The sequence below is a fragment of the Solanum dulcamara genome, chromosome 4 (assembly GCF_947179165.1).
Source record: "Solanum dulcamara chromosome 4, daSolDulc1.2, whole genome shotgun sequence".
Classification (NCBI taxonomy): Eukaryota; Viridiplantae; Streptophyta; class Magnoliopsida; order Solanales; family Solanaceae; genus Solanum; species Solanum dulcamara.
In genome coordinates this window covers 15,086,312-15,102,609 of record NC_077240.1, presented here as the reverse complement: position 1 = coordinate 15,102,609, position 16,298 = coordinate 15,086,312, and the positions used below count along the sequence as shown (strand labels likewise).

The following is a 16,298-nucleotide window of genomic DNA, read 5'->3' as shown; positions in this document are numbered from 1 at the left end:
CACGGTGTTGAGAGTTAATTATATTTTATCCTTGCTCTTTTTTAAATTACAAAAATTTCTTAAATTTGGTGGAATTTGAATACATCATAAAACGCCTCGATACATTGTTTTTTTGATTCGGATACATCCGTCAACGTCTCGATACATCACGTCTCGATTTTGGATACATCATTCAATGTCTCGATACATCACGTATCGCGTATAGTGATGTATCTGAGAATAGAATTTTTTGTAATTTTTTCAAATGATAGAAAATTTCAGAGAATATAATAAAATAAATTATGTTATTAAGTAATTTTTCTAATGGTCGGTAATTTCAAATGTAAAATAACACTACTAGAATTACTTCAATTGTAAAAGCGCTATTATTTGGGGAGTCGAGCAACATATCTTTTTCAAATTGTGATGTTGTTAAGCATTTAAATAAGTTAGAAAAATGTTATATAAATACTTTCTTCTGGATATGTTAATTGTATTGCAATCGTATATTTTTTTCTTTTAAAAAACCTCAAATTCACACGGGCAATTAAATGAATTGCCGCCCCTATATATAGAGGAGAGATTCGCAGTACCCTCGTCCCGTGCCTCCTCTCGCATCAACAAAAAGGGCGCGTCTGTTACTTTGGCGGCAAAGCGAAGTTCTTCCGTCTTGCAGAGAAAGGGCCATTGGTAATCTCTCTCTCTCGATTTTACATTCTTCTGAGTAGATTGTGTATCCATTAGCTTGTACTAACTTGTTATCAACTTCAATGGAATCATCAGGTTTCTATATTATCAACAACATCCGTCCCGATATTTTGTTTAGTAATAGTACTAGTTTCATTTTTTATTGTTTTTGAATGAATTCTTATTCAACTTGTTTCAACTTTATAAAATTGTGATCTCTAGTAGTTTTCTATCTTGTTCTGGGAAAATAATACAAAAAGTTGGATGTTCAAATTCAAACTTTACCCTCGTTGGACTAAAGTGTATCAGAACAATTTTTACCGATTAGTTCAGTAGGTTTTGAAGATCTAGAGTTTAATTTTCTAGTTACTAGTACGTTTTCTTCTTTTTATGTGTAAAGAGGTTGGAAAAGTTAAACCCTAGATTTAAACCCTTTCAAAATTGCAAGTTAATTTCTACTGCAGTGTTGCCAACCATGGTACGTACAAAAGTTGAAATCAAGAGAATTGAGGATAAAGCTAAAAGGCATACCACTTTCACAAAACGTCGACAAGGTCTTTTTAAGAAAACCAAGGAGTTGGTCAAAAGATGCGACACTCAAGCGGCTGTGATCACGTTTTCTTTGGCCGGTAATATCTTTGCATTTGGTCATCCTTCTGTTGACAACGTCGTGAACCGCTACATTGCTGCCACGTCTGCTCTGGAGCACGATGAAGTTCCGGTTCATGAAGAGGCAGAGAAGGATGCAGTAATTGAGACAAAGGAAGATGAAGAGAGGTTGTTCGAGGTGCCACTTAAAGATATGGGTATGGATGAGCTTGAGGAGTTGAATCGCACAATGGAAGAGATGAAGAAGAAAGTCGTTGACAAAATAAATGGGATGATTTGGAGTTCAAAGAATGAGGATCTTGGATTACCATAGGCAGATTTAACCTCTAACTGAATATACTAAATTCTATACATCAAGAATTTTAGGTACATCGTGGATTCTTTAACTTTCATACTACTTCGCTGATATAGAAGAAGTGACTTGCATGAAAAGGTGCACTAGTTTTTTGATTATTTTTTTTCTCTTTTAGAAGAGTCGAGATAGTAGTGTTTGATTAGTTCCTCATTGATACATATTTTTAGTAGTGAAAGATGCAATCACAAAGTAAAGTTTCTGAGCCATTGTTGTGTCTAGCAAGTTTACTTTACTTTGTTCCAATCATGAATCCTTATTCTTATACTGAAGCATTTTAAAGGAAATGGAATGGTTGTAACTAAGATGCATTGATATCTCCCTAACTGGGATATGTTTTCTCTGTACTGAAGCATTATAACACTTTTAGGCCTTTTGCTTCCTTTCCATCTACACAGAATGTTTAACAATCAGGTCATTGATCCATTTACTCAAAACCACAAAAGCATCTCTCAACATCTCAAACAGTATGCCAAACACACTGCTACAAAGTGTCCGACTCATTGCACGCTTGTAGGACAAAACCAATGAGGGGCACAGCCCTCCATAACATACAACACAAGCACTACATAATCTACCTATAATACAGCTGAAGCCCTACACAAATCTACTCTCGACAAGTACATACAACCTCTCAAAGCAAACACTACTCCCGCATTGTTCTCCCAACAATATATACAGATGGCAATGCTACGAGCAACTTGCAAGTTCGAAGCATATGAACATACTAGATACACAAGCCGCACAACTTTTCATTATACGGTTCTCTTCGTACCATTGTCTCCACCAGCCATATGCAATGACCACGAATCATCTGAACCTTCCTCCAGCTTCCTAGATAGCTTGGATTGCATTCCCTCTAAAATCAGTTTTTACAGAAAGGTCCGTTTTAGCTTTTTCAGCGCCCAAGCCATATGATGAAAGCAATCTCCTCTGCACCAAGCATGAGACAACGAATGAGATAAACAAAGGATAATTGACCAATTCATATAGCTTTCATGATATGCAACATTTATCCTAGTGAAAAAATTACAGGCTAGTGAAATACCCCAATGGATGGAGGAGGTAAAGATCCACAGCAATGGAACTCCAGGTCCTAATTCATTTTGAATTATTTCTCTCAACATCCATTTGTACTGTTTACTTTCTTCACAGAAAGAAGAGAGAGAAAAGAAGATTGCACATGCGCTGAGCCAAGCTGAACCCTAGTCATGTCAAATTTAAACCTCGATTAATTGAACCTTCAAAAACGACTCCTGCTCCGCTCAGCTCGGCTCTATGGGCTCTTTCCTGTTCTTGACTTTCACTTGGTGATGACTGACCTCTTTATGTAGAGTACAAGTTCTTGCCTCATACAACTTCAGTCAAATTACCCACCCACAACTTCTAAAAGCAATTTCAAAAAACACATTGGAGCCACCAAGCGTAACTACTTATTTTCTTTTGAACTTGATTAAAAATAACACCCTAACGAAGGTACAGAGATTTGAGCTGAAGAAACTTTTTACGTCAAAAAGAAAGAAGAAAAGAAAATTAAATCTCAATAGAAGGATAGAGATTTGCAAATCTTTAGTCCAACAGGAACAGCTAGAATTTATAAATGATTTATTTTCTTGTCTATTATGAGAAGCTTCTCGTATTTGTGAGACGTTTCTTGGGGCATACTCGGTTTTAGAAAGAATCTGGTTTGGAAAAAAATAATTGAACAGCTTATTTTAAAAACAGATATTTCTGGAAGCTGAACCAAGATGTGCTTCACAAGCCAAAAACTATCCGGAAATGTAACTTCTCAAAAAAAGATTAAAACAAAAATAAATCCAAAAGTCATTTTCAAACTCAAGTCGCTTCAAAGAATGCCATAAACTTTCAGAACAAAAACAAAAACTAAACCAAAGCCAAGTTTAGATAACTTAGTGGTGGTGGAACCCGAATGAAGGTGGTAAGAAGATGTGATGCCGTTGACCAAACAGAACAATGGTAGAATGTAAAAAAACACTAAAGATTGAAAGGATGCTGTGGTAATCAAAAGTTGTTACTGCAAACAAAGGGTCCTTGGTTGCGACTACAGAGAGAGCCGCCGAAGGGATGCATGCGGCTAGGTGAACAGAGAGTGAAAACAAGAGATGTATCAAGGAAAGATATTTTATCCAGAGTTGCAACAACTATAGAGGTATTAAGCTACTAAGCCATACTATGAAACTGTGGGAAAGAGTGGTAGAGATGAGGGTGAGGAGAGACGTGTCTATTTCAGAGAACCAGTTTGGATTTATGCCGGGACGCTCAACTACAGAAGCCATCCATCTTATGAGGAGACTGGTGGAGCAGCATAGGGAGAGGAAGAGGGACTTGCATATGGTATTCATCGACCTAGAAAAGGCTTATGATAAAGTCCCAAGAGAAATACTATGGACATGTTTGAAGGCTAAAGGTGTACCTATGGCATACATTAGGGTGATCAAGGACATGTACGAGGGAGCCACAACCAGGGTAAGGACAGTAGGAGGGGACTCAGAGCACTTCCCAGTGGTGATGGGGTTGCATCAAGGATCAGCTCTTAGTCCTTTTTTATTTGCCTTGGTGATAGATGGATTGACGCGACAAATTCAAGGTGCGGTGCCATGGTGTATGCTTTTTGCGGATGACATAGTCCTGATCAATGAGACTCGCCACGGAGTTAACGCTAAGCTGGAGGATTGGAGACATACCTTGGAGTCTAAAGGGTTTAAGTTGAGTAGGACAAAGACAGAGTACTTAGAGTGCAAGTTCAGTGAGACACCTCAGGAGGTTGATGTTGAAGTTAGGCTTGGTGCTCAGGTCATCCAAAAGAGAAGTAGTTGCAAGTATCTTGGGTCTATCATGCAAGGCAGCGGGGAGATTGACGATGATGTCACACATCGTATTGGGGTAGGGTGGATGAAATGGAGGCTCGCTTCCGGAGTGCTATGTGACAAGAATGTGCCACCAAAACTTAAGGGCAAGTTCTACAAAGTGGTGGTTAGACCGGCTATGCTGTATGGGGCGGAGTGTTGGCCAGTTAAGACTTCTCACATTCAAAAGATGAAAGTTGTTGAGATGAGAATGCTGAGATGGATGTGTGGGCACACCAGGAGCGACAGAATTAGAAATGAGGCTATTCGGGACAAGGTAGGAGTGGCCTCGGTGGAAGACAAGATGCGGAAAATACGACTGAGATGGTATGGACATGTGAAGAGGAGAGACACAGATGCCCCAGTGCGGAGGTGTGAGAGGCTGGCCATGGATGGTTACAGAAGAGGTAGGGGTAGGCCGAAGAAGTATTGGGGAGAGGTGATTAGACAGGACATGACGCAGTTACAGCTTACGGAGGACATGACCTTAGATAGGAGGGTGTGGAGGACCCACATTAGGGTAGAAGGCTAGTTCATAGTCTCGTTATTCTTCTCTATTCATAGGTGTAGTAGTGCATTACGATCTCTTGCGCTTTGACTTCTGATTTCTGTTATTTCTGTTATTATTTATTACTTTCTATGCTTTGATTACTCAATTTTACCTGTGACGCTTTCATTATTTATTTAATCGTTATTTGTTATTAGTCTTTATTTATTTGTCATCTATTCGTTATTTGTTTGTTGTTTTTCTCATAAAGCTTTTAATTTTCTATTCTTATCTAACATTTTTTATGCATTTATGCTTTTACTGAGCCGAGGGTCTCCAGGAAACAGCCGTCCTACCTTGGTAGGAGTAAGGTCTGCGTACATTCTACCCTCCCCAGACCCCATGTTGTGGGATTTCACTGGGTTGTTGTTGTTGTTGTTGTTGTTGTTGTATATAGTAAAATCTAAATCAGTCACAAGTGTAACTCCCAACTACAATTTGAGAATGCCTACTTACGTCTAGGCTCATGATCCAGCAAGCTAGACACTGAACTTGTGCTATAGTGGTCAAAGCCCAAGACAACCGGAGCTCAAGTACAACTCAGCATATGAGGATCCCTAGAAGGAATTTTGTAGAGTTGGACTTGGTTTCTTAACACTACAAACTATTGCATCACGGGTACAACAAGATACGAAGGGTCAAATATATCCTGTGCTATTGGAAATAGTTTAAATATACCATTCGTTATACTTTCGGGCTAAATATACCCCTCCTCTTATATTTTCGGTTCAAATATACTCCTCTCATTATACTTTGATACAAATTCGTCCTTAATTTTAACGGAATAACACTTGAAAAACTCAAAATTAAATAATTCATTTCCAATTTAGTACTTAAAATTATGCGATGCATTTTGTATTGTCATTTCTAAGGGGGAAAAAAATCAAATTAGTACTTGAAAATTTTATTTATTCCTAAAAAAATTAAATATTTAAAATTGGGAATGAATTATTTAATTTTTGAGTTTTTCAAGTGTTATTCCGTTAAAATTAAGGGCAAATTTGTATCAAAGTATATAATGAGAGAGGTATATTTGAACCAAAAGTATAACAGGAGGGGTATATTTAGCCCGAAAGTATAACGAAAGGTATATTTAAACTATTTTCAATAGTACGGGGTATATTTGACCCTTCTCCAAAGAAAATACGTCTTGACAAATCAGAAACCATAATAAAACAGAAAACTAATCCCTCCCAAAACCAGCTCTATTAAGAGTTAAGACTCCTTGAGATTTCTAATTAGATCACATTACATACGCCTTTACTGATTAAGATATGATGAAATTGACAGATTGTGACTTACATGATCCTCAAATTCAGGGCTCGATAAATTGGAGGATAGATTCTTCATCAACATCAGTGCCTGTAAACCAACAAAACAGTATCTTTCAGTCAAGTGAGATGAAGCAATTCATAGACTGCCATGTCAACATGCAGCATGTAGTAGTGGATATCTGAGGTCTGATTTAAAGAAAGTTAACATCCTCCCCATAATCTGAAGAACGTAATATTCCAGGAACCAAGCCTTTACTTGCAATTTGCAGATAGTGAGTGAGTGAGAGAGAAATTCATCTTGTCTATTTGCAGTCTTGAGTTACAAATAAAGATGGGACAGGATAAGATTTTGCAATCTGAAAAGGGAATCTAGAGTAAGACATCCATTTGCTTGCTCAGAAATAGGTCATTGCTTGGGGAGTCATTGAAACCAAGACGTATGGTTTAGTGTATATTAAAAAGAACATACGAAGGAGCCTAGCCTATCACAAGCAGAGAAGACAGGACCATTGAAAGTCTCAATTCCTATCTACCTAGAAAACATGATATCAGGCTCAGTAACCATAAGAAAACGAGGGAAAGCGAACCACAGACACACCCAAAAAGAAAGTTCAAAATGATCATGTCAGCAGTACTGTGACTGCTAAATGTCAAATCTAAAGAAGCTGTTAAGGGGATAATTCTGACACCTCAGATATGGACTAGCAAACACCTCTAATAAGAGAGGCTCTTAGGTAATCGAGAAAGTGAGCATGCTAAGAACAAAACACTGAACCTTAGTAGCCTAAAAAGCATGCAATTATTGCCTTCATAACTTTTGGATTCTTTTTGTTCCAGAACATGCATGTCGAAGAGTAGAAATAGATCAGGATACTTCCTTCTTCTCTTCAGTTTTGTGTGTCAATGTGAAACTTAAAATTCATAGGTTTCAGACACTCCCAATAGTATGAAACAAATAGGGGCCAAGGATCTAATACTAATTGGAGATAGTAGAGATTCATCGTTGGCCAATTGTAATGTATAATGCACACATCTAACACCCCCCGACTCTATTCCTGGAACAAAAAAAAGTTGTCCATTTTCAAAAAGATGAATAGTATTTCAACTTTGCTTAACCTAACCCATGTCACACGTTTCAACTGTTAACCTATAAAATTAACCATTCAAGTTCACTTATCACCATGGTAGTCAAAGAAGGTCACCCCATGTAGTATCAGATACTGAGTATCAGATTTAAACCTCATTTACAATAAACACAACTACGCCTCAATCCCAAGCTAGGATATACACCTCGTGTACAGAGTTATAACATGCAACATAAGTGTCTCTGCACCTCTCTTTGTTCACAACTTTACATCACGTGAAATGCAAACCGGAACTAACATCAATATATGTATGTCTGCTAAATTAATTCCAACATACCGTCTGAATATCTATGGGGTCCATTTTTTTTAGTCTCTGTAAGTGGTCCCTCGTACTTGGATCAAAGACACTGCCAATGAAGCTGTAAACTTGAGCAAAGTCTGGCATAACTGCAATTTACAAAGCAAAGGAAAAACCAATCAATATTTTGAATCAACAAAGCTTTGTGCAGATAAAAATAACTGCAAAGAAAGCAGTAGCAGTGATCTCCGCCTTTGTACTGCAACAAATCCTTTTAGTGACATGAACAGATGAACTAAATGAAGATAAAATAAAGAGCACAGGGAAACCAAATATAGCCTCTTTCCATCTGCGTACACGCAATATAGGACAAATAAGAGCATCAGAAAAATTCAAACTTGCTCCCTTTACCCTTAACAGACTGAATGCTACCCAACTACTCTTAGAATTTGTAAGTGTACCCACAGCTGCAAAAAGTACAGTTATCATGTGCAATGCAATACAAATGCCATGTGATAATACATTTTTCTCAATCTCGTCCTAACAACCCTCTTTTCTGGGAAAATCTCCCTGGCTCCCCTTGGATTTCCTAGTACTTTCAACTTTCTTCTCTGTTTCCTTCTTGTACCTGATTTTAACCCGTGAACAATTCCTTTGCCTATACATTCCAATATTTGGTAAAAAAATGTTACTGAGAACACTATAGAAAAATCTTGTTGGATTTTGGTTCAAGTTTCAACATATTCTGTCTGATTACTCTAAGTTCACTGAAGGTTCTCATAGAGCTGAGCTATCTCTAAACTATCACAACAATCAGTATGGAATGTGATCAGGTGCTTCGTAATGTCACCAGCTTTAATGTGTTATTTGATCAAGTAGATTCAAGCTAAGCTAAGATCATAAGAGCTAAAATCACGAGGAGTCCTAGAGTAACCATGAGTTGAGGAAGAAAGAGGCATGGCATCTTTGTGTCTCTTTTAACAATGAAAAGCTGGCCTTGTGCAACGGAAAGTAGGGAGAGATGGGAAGGAACTAAAAGTTAGCATGATTGTGATACCTATTGTACAGCCCGAATATCAAGAATAGACCCCGTATGGAAGTCATCTCCATCTCTCTTTTTACAATGGAAGTTTGTATTGTACATTTGAAAAAGTAGGAAAGCATGGGAAAAGGATCTAGAAAGATAGCACAATTATGACACCTCTAGTACAACATATCATGAAAAGACCACATGTACAAGCTAATAAAGAAAAAAGTTAGATCAATATATGCGCTTAACAGATGACAAAATAAATAGCTTACACACTGATGATATTTTGAATTTTGGAACGAACTGCAAATCATCAGCATGTTTAGGTACCTTTTTATCGTGAATTGCATTTGTCAACCAGAATACTCAACAGTGTAATTGACATTCAAACATCAATCTTTGGACGGCTTCTAGGAGACATTTTGAACACAATAATGTGATCCCAGGATTCGCAACACACTATATTTGCTTTAATTACTTGATGGACTAAAGTCCCAATTTGATCACAAACAATTTTCTTTATTTCAGGTTGCACTGACAGTTTCCCAATAAATGTTTTTTTTACCTCTGCATGTGCATCCAATGCAGTTCCTCTGCCTTGCACCCTAAACTGATTTTTATTGATGAAACATGAAATAGCCAGTATATGCTCATGAGATTTGCATACAATTTCAACATGGTCTACCTCCCCTTGCCTAAGGGTATAAATTCTGATCCTTGTTACATTCAGAAATAGCCAGTCATATACACAACTGAGAGCACGAGGGGGAAAGCAAATGTTACTTCCACCCAAAAATAAAATTTTGAAGAGAAGTGAAAAGAGTTGGGGCTGAGGGATAATAGTTTAGCAAAAAAAACTGTTCTATTTCTACAACGGGGAAACCTTCACCATAAGGTTCAGTTGGTCAGATAATCTTTTTCCACCAGTAAATAGCTCTAAATAATGAATGAAACAACCAAAAACAACTACTTCGACATATCAGCAGGCGTTCCACAATCCATCCTAAGCACCAAACCTCATTTAGGCCCAACTGTCATACACTACTTAGGTTAGAAGGGGAAGATCATTACGAGATCCAACTGGGGCAGAAGAGATTGCTTTGCTATAACATACAGTTCTACTATGCATTTTACATCATGTTAGTGGGCACTGGCACAACTGACAACTTCTTTTGATGAAGCACAAACTGACAATTTCTTTACAAGCCAATGCATGTTCCATATAGATTTATATTTTGATCAATGAAATTTGTTCTAATTATTCTATGCACCGAAAGCATGACGGAAAAGGATCTGACCTAAGAAATACATTAATAAAACGAGAAGTCAGCTAGAGGCCTACACAGGTCGTGGAAGTGTCACAAATATTTCATCAACTTACACTGGGCCAGATCACTGGCATATCCTGAGCAACAAGAATGGGCAATCTTTTACCCAACAAGAATACGCACCTTTCATTTGCGTCCGGCTCTCCTTTTGGTCATTGCCCTCTTTAGTCTGACAAATTCTAGGCATGCTTTCATTACTATTGCTGCTGCAATTTTGCATGACGACTCGACTGGATAATTGTGCGTCATCTGAGAATAATAACAAAATTCAACTTGTAGTTTTTCTAGAACAAGGCTGTTCAGATTACTTATATCTCCTTAATCAGCAGACACATACCTTTTCTCATCTGTGTCGTGCTGATAGCAGGCACATTGTCGTAAGTCCAGGGAGAAAAATTAATTGTATTTCCAGGCACTGATAAAGGATCAGGCCCGATACCAAATCCTGGTTCAGGCAAAGCTCCAGGAGTTTGAAATTGAATGCTGCCAACTTGGGACATAACTGTCACAGGCAGATACAACAACGCAAGCTACAATTAGTTTCAGTCCAGTATCTTGTAACAAACAAACAGATGATTGACATTGTCCCTACCCTTTTTAGGAGCTTTTTGTGGATAAGGATGAGATGCTTTTCTCTTTGGGCGTGGGGGAGGTACATGTTCACTTGTTCCACTCTTCTGGACCTTCAGAAAGTATTTCTGTGCATGGCTACGTATCTGCATAGCTTGCTCGTTAGTACATTGACACATATCAAAATATAAAGCATAATAGTGAAAGTGTGACCAGGCAACTGGCACAATCGGCCCAGATATTGAGCTGATATTAGTTTGTCCCCGACATACAACAGATGTTTCTCTTACACTAATTCTTGTATGCTCTGGCTAAAAGACAACACATTTAGGGTTTAAATAGTTTGACAGAAAACTATGCAAAGTATTGCTCCTCATCAATTAGATGTTGTATATACCATTAAGGGCTCTTGTAAACGTGTGATAAGTTATAGAAAATGGCAAGTTTTATAATTAAGAACACTTCTAAGCAGATTGTCTTGGGCCAGCATAAGATAAACAAAAGATAAGAACTTTCTTTTTTTCAGTTTTAAGAACGGTATCATGTCAAATGTTGATGGGCAAGAAGAAATAACAATTATAAGAAAATTGCTTATATGTATGTAGACACACACATACATACGTTTTGGCTGAATTAAAGTCTTCATTGACATATAAGAAAGTCATTGGGCGTTCCCACAGAAAACTTTCTATCCTGCATGCCTCGGTAGTTAAATAGAGAGGTAGGAGATGAGGAAATATGATATTATATCTGCGTCCAGGTGAGAGATACTTAAGTCGCATTCTGGAACACCATGACTGATTTTAAACAAGAAATAATACAAAAAATGGAACTGTATGAGGTGGCTCCCTCGCTATCCAAGAGAAAGTACTGCCAAACTTTTTTTTTTCTGCCTACACAACATTTTCATACCTAGATTTTACTTTCAATGTTTACATATCACCCTGACTACCACTCACTCCACCATCCTTGCAGCCCTGAACCCACTCCCATCCTCAGTTTCCTTTACAGTCTTTGTTGTTTCTTATGCGCACATTCTTTGTGCTTACAGATGATACACATTGAAAAGTTAAAGGGACAGCAGGAGAAGCACAAACTACCCTAAACCACCAAATGCATAATTAAGTAAAAACACAGCTAGTCAATTCAAGAAAAGCAAATGTTGCACAACTAGGATCTAACTTCTCTTAGGATCAAAAGATTCTCTCAATCTGAAGGCAAATTTTAGCCAGCAGATAACAAAGAAAAGCATTTTTTTCTTTTCTCTACAGAAAACATCAGACATCAGATATTCTCCCAGGCCGCAAAAAAGAATAAATAAGTCAACAAATGAAAACCATCTGCCAAACAAATTACCTGGATAACAGTCTTCGACCCAACAAATGCTTCAATCTTTTTCCAATCACGGTCGAACCTGAAAGAACAAAAGTCACAAATTTAGGATATGCATTTTCCACGACTCCTGAATTGAGATTTCAGAATAGAAACTATCCCATGATCCTAAAGCTAGACGATGAAAACTATCCCAGTCTCGATTTCTTGTTAACTTGTTCAGCTAGAGGTCACAAGTGTTAACACATAGCTTACCAATGTGGCAAAGTTGAATATCGTCTACGACAGATTAATCACTTGAAAGACTTCTCCTTATACTGATATCAAGATTTAATTATAGTAAGTGCATAACATCGATGATAACATCAGATGGGGAGCTTTTCTTCTCAGCTCCCACTTTTCTCTCCATTGAAGCTTGGCCAAGAGATTGTTACCATCCAGTATAGATTGATTGACTTTGTCTTTCTTTTTACTAGTCTGTAGCTTTGACAGCCTACTCAAAGTCGCGCTACCAGGACTAGACTTTGCATTTAGAATGCGGCGTATAATGTTCTCCTTACCTCTGATATGTAGTTTTGATTTTAATAAGCACATACCATCAATGACAATTAGGGAGAGTGAGATTTATTTAAAAAATGAGATGAGTTCTGTTTCCTGGTTCCTACTTTTTGATCCACTGAAACTGGTCAGGAGATGGTGCTGATTATGGTTAAGACTAGCTAATTTTTTTGATAGGTAGATTTTGCCAGCCAGCCTGCTTAAAACCAGTGCCTCCAGGTCCCAGGACGACTTTGCATCAGATATAACAACAACTACGCCTCAATCTCAAGCAAATTGGGTCGGGTGTATGAATCCTCATTGACCATGTTACACCTCATGGCAACTTTGCATCAGATATACTATAACTTAAAAGTTGATCCTTGTCCTCCTAATTCAAAGCTCCTGCGTCCATCTTTGTGGTCCAATACACCCGTCTGTTCCAAAGTGGATTTCATTTCACTTAATTTCCTTAGCAAGTCCCACGTCATCCATAGATGATTTACTACTGCGGCTCCATTGTTCTTTCTAAATTAACGCATTTGCTTGTTTCCATTCTATTAATTTTATTTCTCTACGAAAATACGCCTTTGCTCTCGTTGTTCTTTCCAATTTCTAGAACCTAAACTTCTCCACTATATATAAATCCCTCCCAATATGCCCATTTATGTGAAAATTAGAATACGCTAAGATCTAGAACTAATCGTGAAACCGATCCATGTGCTAGTGCTGCATTTGACCATAATGCTTCAGAGTACCCAAAATTTTCCTGCTACTTTTTTCCTGGATGCTATAATATCACTCAAAAAATTAATTTAGACCACTATGAAAAAGTGGTAACATAAAGGTAATAGAGTAATCGATATAAGGAAGTATCCTACTGTCATCTTTTATCTAGCAAGCAACTGGTTACATGAATGTCACACACACACTTTCGTTACTTTAAAGCCCAAAAGAATAAAGAAACGACTGTCATTTAATAAACATTGCCGATTTATACTTTTCTTAGATTATCAACTGCAATACTGTATAGGTCAGTAAGTTAATTCTTCGAATAGCATCATCAAATCAATTCCAGACTCTGATGAAAATTCGAAGACTCCAGCCTGTTACACTTCCAGATAATAGAGACAATGATACTTGCAATGTCCTACACTACAATAAACTCTGAAGCGTATACAAAAGCATGCAACAAGTCCTTAAAGCTTGGGTGCACAATAGCATCAGCCTAATGTTAATGGCTCCTTTTTTCGTGATACTAAATTTATGAGTAGAAAAAGGCTTGGACATGTCAAATACATGATCAAGCAAAAAGGCAAAACCATACCTTTATTGGAATAATAGTCAGAATGTCTAACATCAGTGAGAATGAAATTTAAAATATAGAAAAAAAATCATCTCGGGCTTGTGCTTATCAATAAAGAAGTTCAATTTAGCTGGAATGGACCATAAGAGATCACTCCATTCAAATTCTAGCAAAGAAAACAATTTTGCATCTGATTTCGATTCCCCTGCCGCATTTCATCAATAAACACAACATAAACTAAAAAGTATAAAACCCTTCCAATTTATCTAGTCCGGATCAACAAACTCAGACAGGAAGAAACATAAGCAAGCACAAACAAGTAATAAACAGAGAGAGACTCACAGTTGAAGAGCTTCAAGAAATTTGTCATGCTCCTGCTCAGTCCAGCTCTCCCTAGATTTAGTAATCGTATAGGGCTTCCGTGTCTTCTTGTTATGATCATCGGACCCCACCAAACCCGGATGTATATCCGCCGCTCCATTAGTACCCGATTGTAGGGGATGCAAACCCATAAGACCCGTTTTCATCGGATCCCCCATGTAGTGGAAATCTTGACCCGGTGGTGTTGGATATACAGACACCATATGTGTATGTGTATCAATATAATAATATAGCTACAGAAACTTGAGCTTTTTGAGTGTTCAAATGGAAGTTGAATGTGCAGAGAGTACATGTATATATAGAAGATGACAATGGAGGGAAAATAGTGATCACGGACCTCCACGTGTAATTAATTGGAAGGTGGAAATGAGTTTTGCATTTCTCAATAAATGGCACCTTCTAGAAGATTTTATTATTTGGCTGTATCATACAAGTATAACCACACATTTTTATTTTTATTTTTATTTTAAAATAAATATTTATAAACACTTTTTAAATTTATCCAAATATTTCAAAAGTACATCAATCCAAACATGCTCTTAAATTACTCCTCATTTGGTCTTTATTTTTTCTAAAAAATACAACCATTAAGAAACCGATTGACTGCTTTTTCATTCGACTTTTCTTCGTTGTGTAAATAAAGTCCTAATATATGAATCCTAAAACAAGAAATTCACACCAAATTTAAACTTATACATAGTAATTGTTGGGTAGACAAAATGAGAGAATTTACTAAAAATGAAAACAAAGAAAGATAATTAGGAACTTAAATTGCTTTGTAAATTGCAAGTGAAACCACACTAGTCGTAACTACTCAAAAACCTCACTTGTCATTGTCAAACTTCAAAATAAATAAATACAAATTTTGTAGTGGTGTGTACTTGTACTTGTTAGAAATCTTAAGTCATGAAGTCTAACTAAAAAATATAAATGAGGAAAAAAGTTCAGTTTTATTAGACAACTTTAAAAAAACTGAACAAAAAAGAAAAAAAATGAAATTCAGGTTCGTATTAGTTCATTTCTGATAAAATTTGGATTAGTGTTGTCCATGTTTCCTATTTATTTAATATTGTGAACGATACAACAACATATACCTAGCGTAATTCCATAAATAAAATCTGAAAAAAATAAAATATATTTTATCTTTTATTCGTACTTTAAAAATTTAAAATAAATAATCTATTTTTAACAGATACTCGACTCAAAAAATATCGGAAAAAATAGGACTACAAATCAAACAAACAAGAAAGGAAAAATATAAGAAGTGAAAAAGAGTGTGCTGACAAGGGAGATAGATCCACATAAAAAATTTCACCCTTGGCCATTAAAAAGATTAATCAGTTTATCAATTATTATCATTTATTTACTAGTGATTTGGCTTTAAAGGCATATTCCTTCTTCTTTGTTCACATATAGCTAATGGGTAGAACTTAGATACAGAAAAAAGGTCGGTAGAACTGAGGGATTAACCACATATTTTATTAAAATATAAAATTTCACTTTCTAATATATTAACTTTTTATTGTTAAATTGCAACATAAAGTTTTGCATAATTAGTAAGTAGAATATTTTTTTGTTTCCAGAATAAAATTCTACATAATGCAATTTAATTTAGTGTGAACTTTTTGCCAATGGCAGCTGGACAACCTACTAATAAAGGCTTACTTGAATTTTTAAACTGAAAATTGTATTTACTTGGCAACCTACTAAGAGAAAAATCAAGAATAATGTAGAACGAACACATTTTTTCATCGGACCCCCCCATGTAGTGGACATCTTGACCCGGTGGTGTTGTGTGTGTGTATCAATATAATAATATAGCTACAGAAACTTGAGATTTTTAAGTGTTCAAATGGAAATTTGAGATACAGAGAGTAGATGTATATAAAGAAAGAGGGAGAGAGATGACAACGGAGGGAAAACAGTGATCATGGACGTCCACGTGGCATTAATTTGAAGGTGGAGATGAGTTTTGCATTTGGCAGCTTCTAAATTTTTTTATTATTTGTAGGCTGAATCATCGGTGGTTCTTGGCACCAATTTTAACTTAGACATCTTAATTAGATTTTGTTTATTTTAGACATTTCATGTTAAGCCTTACTGTATCATTTTAACA

General features: G+C 36.6%; 2 protein-coding genes across 3 annotated transcripts; one reads left to right on the top strand and one right to left on the bottom strand.

The window, feature by feature from the left end:
- Nucleotides 1-499: 499 nt before the first annotated feature.
- Nucleotides 500-1,932, top strand: LOC129886529 (agamous-like MADS-box protein AGL61). Of its 2 annotated transcripts, none has more exons than XM_055961241.1 (2): nucleotides 500-669; nucleotides 1,115-1,932. In XM_055961241.1, the coding sequence occupies exon 2, from the start codon at nucleotides 1,142-1,144 to the stop codon at nucleotides 1,586-1,588; it is 447 nt and encodes a 148-aa protein (XP_055817216.1). In that variant the 5' UTR covers nucleotides 500-669; nucleotides 1,115-1,141; the 3' UTR covers nucleotides 1,589-1,932. The 2 variants fall into 2 exon arrangements, with proteins under 2 accessions (XP_055817216.1, XP_055817215.1); XM_055961240.1 differs by having other exon boundaries at nucleotides 504-669; nucleotides 1,131-1,932.
- On the bottom strand, nucleotides 1,920-14,477 carry LOC129886528 (protein REVEILLE 6-like). Its single transcript, XM_055961239.1, has 8 exons — nucleotides 14,144-14,477; nucleotides 11,983-12,040; nucleotides 10,649-10,772; nucleotides 10,394-10,558; nucleotides 10,180-10,305; nucleotides 7,738-7,847; nucleotides 6,344-6,403; nucleotides 1,920-2,560 (listed from the first exon to the last, which is right to left on the bottom strand). Exons 1-8 carry the CDS (start codon nucleotides 14,383-14,385, stop codon nucleotides 2,462-2,464), a joined length of 984 nt encoding a protein of 327 aa, XP_055817214.1. The 5' UTR covers nucleotides 14,386-14,477; the 3' UTR covers nucleotides 1,920-2,461.
- Nucleotides 14,478-16,298: the final 1,821 nt, after the last annotated feature.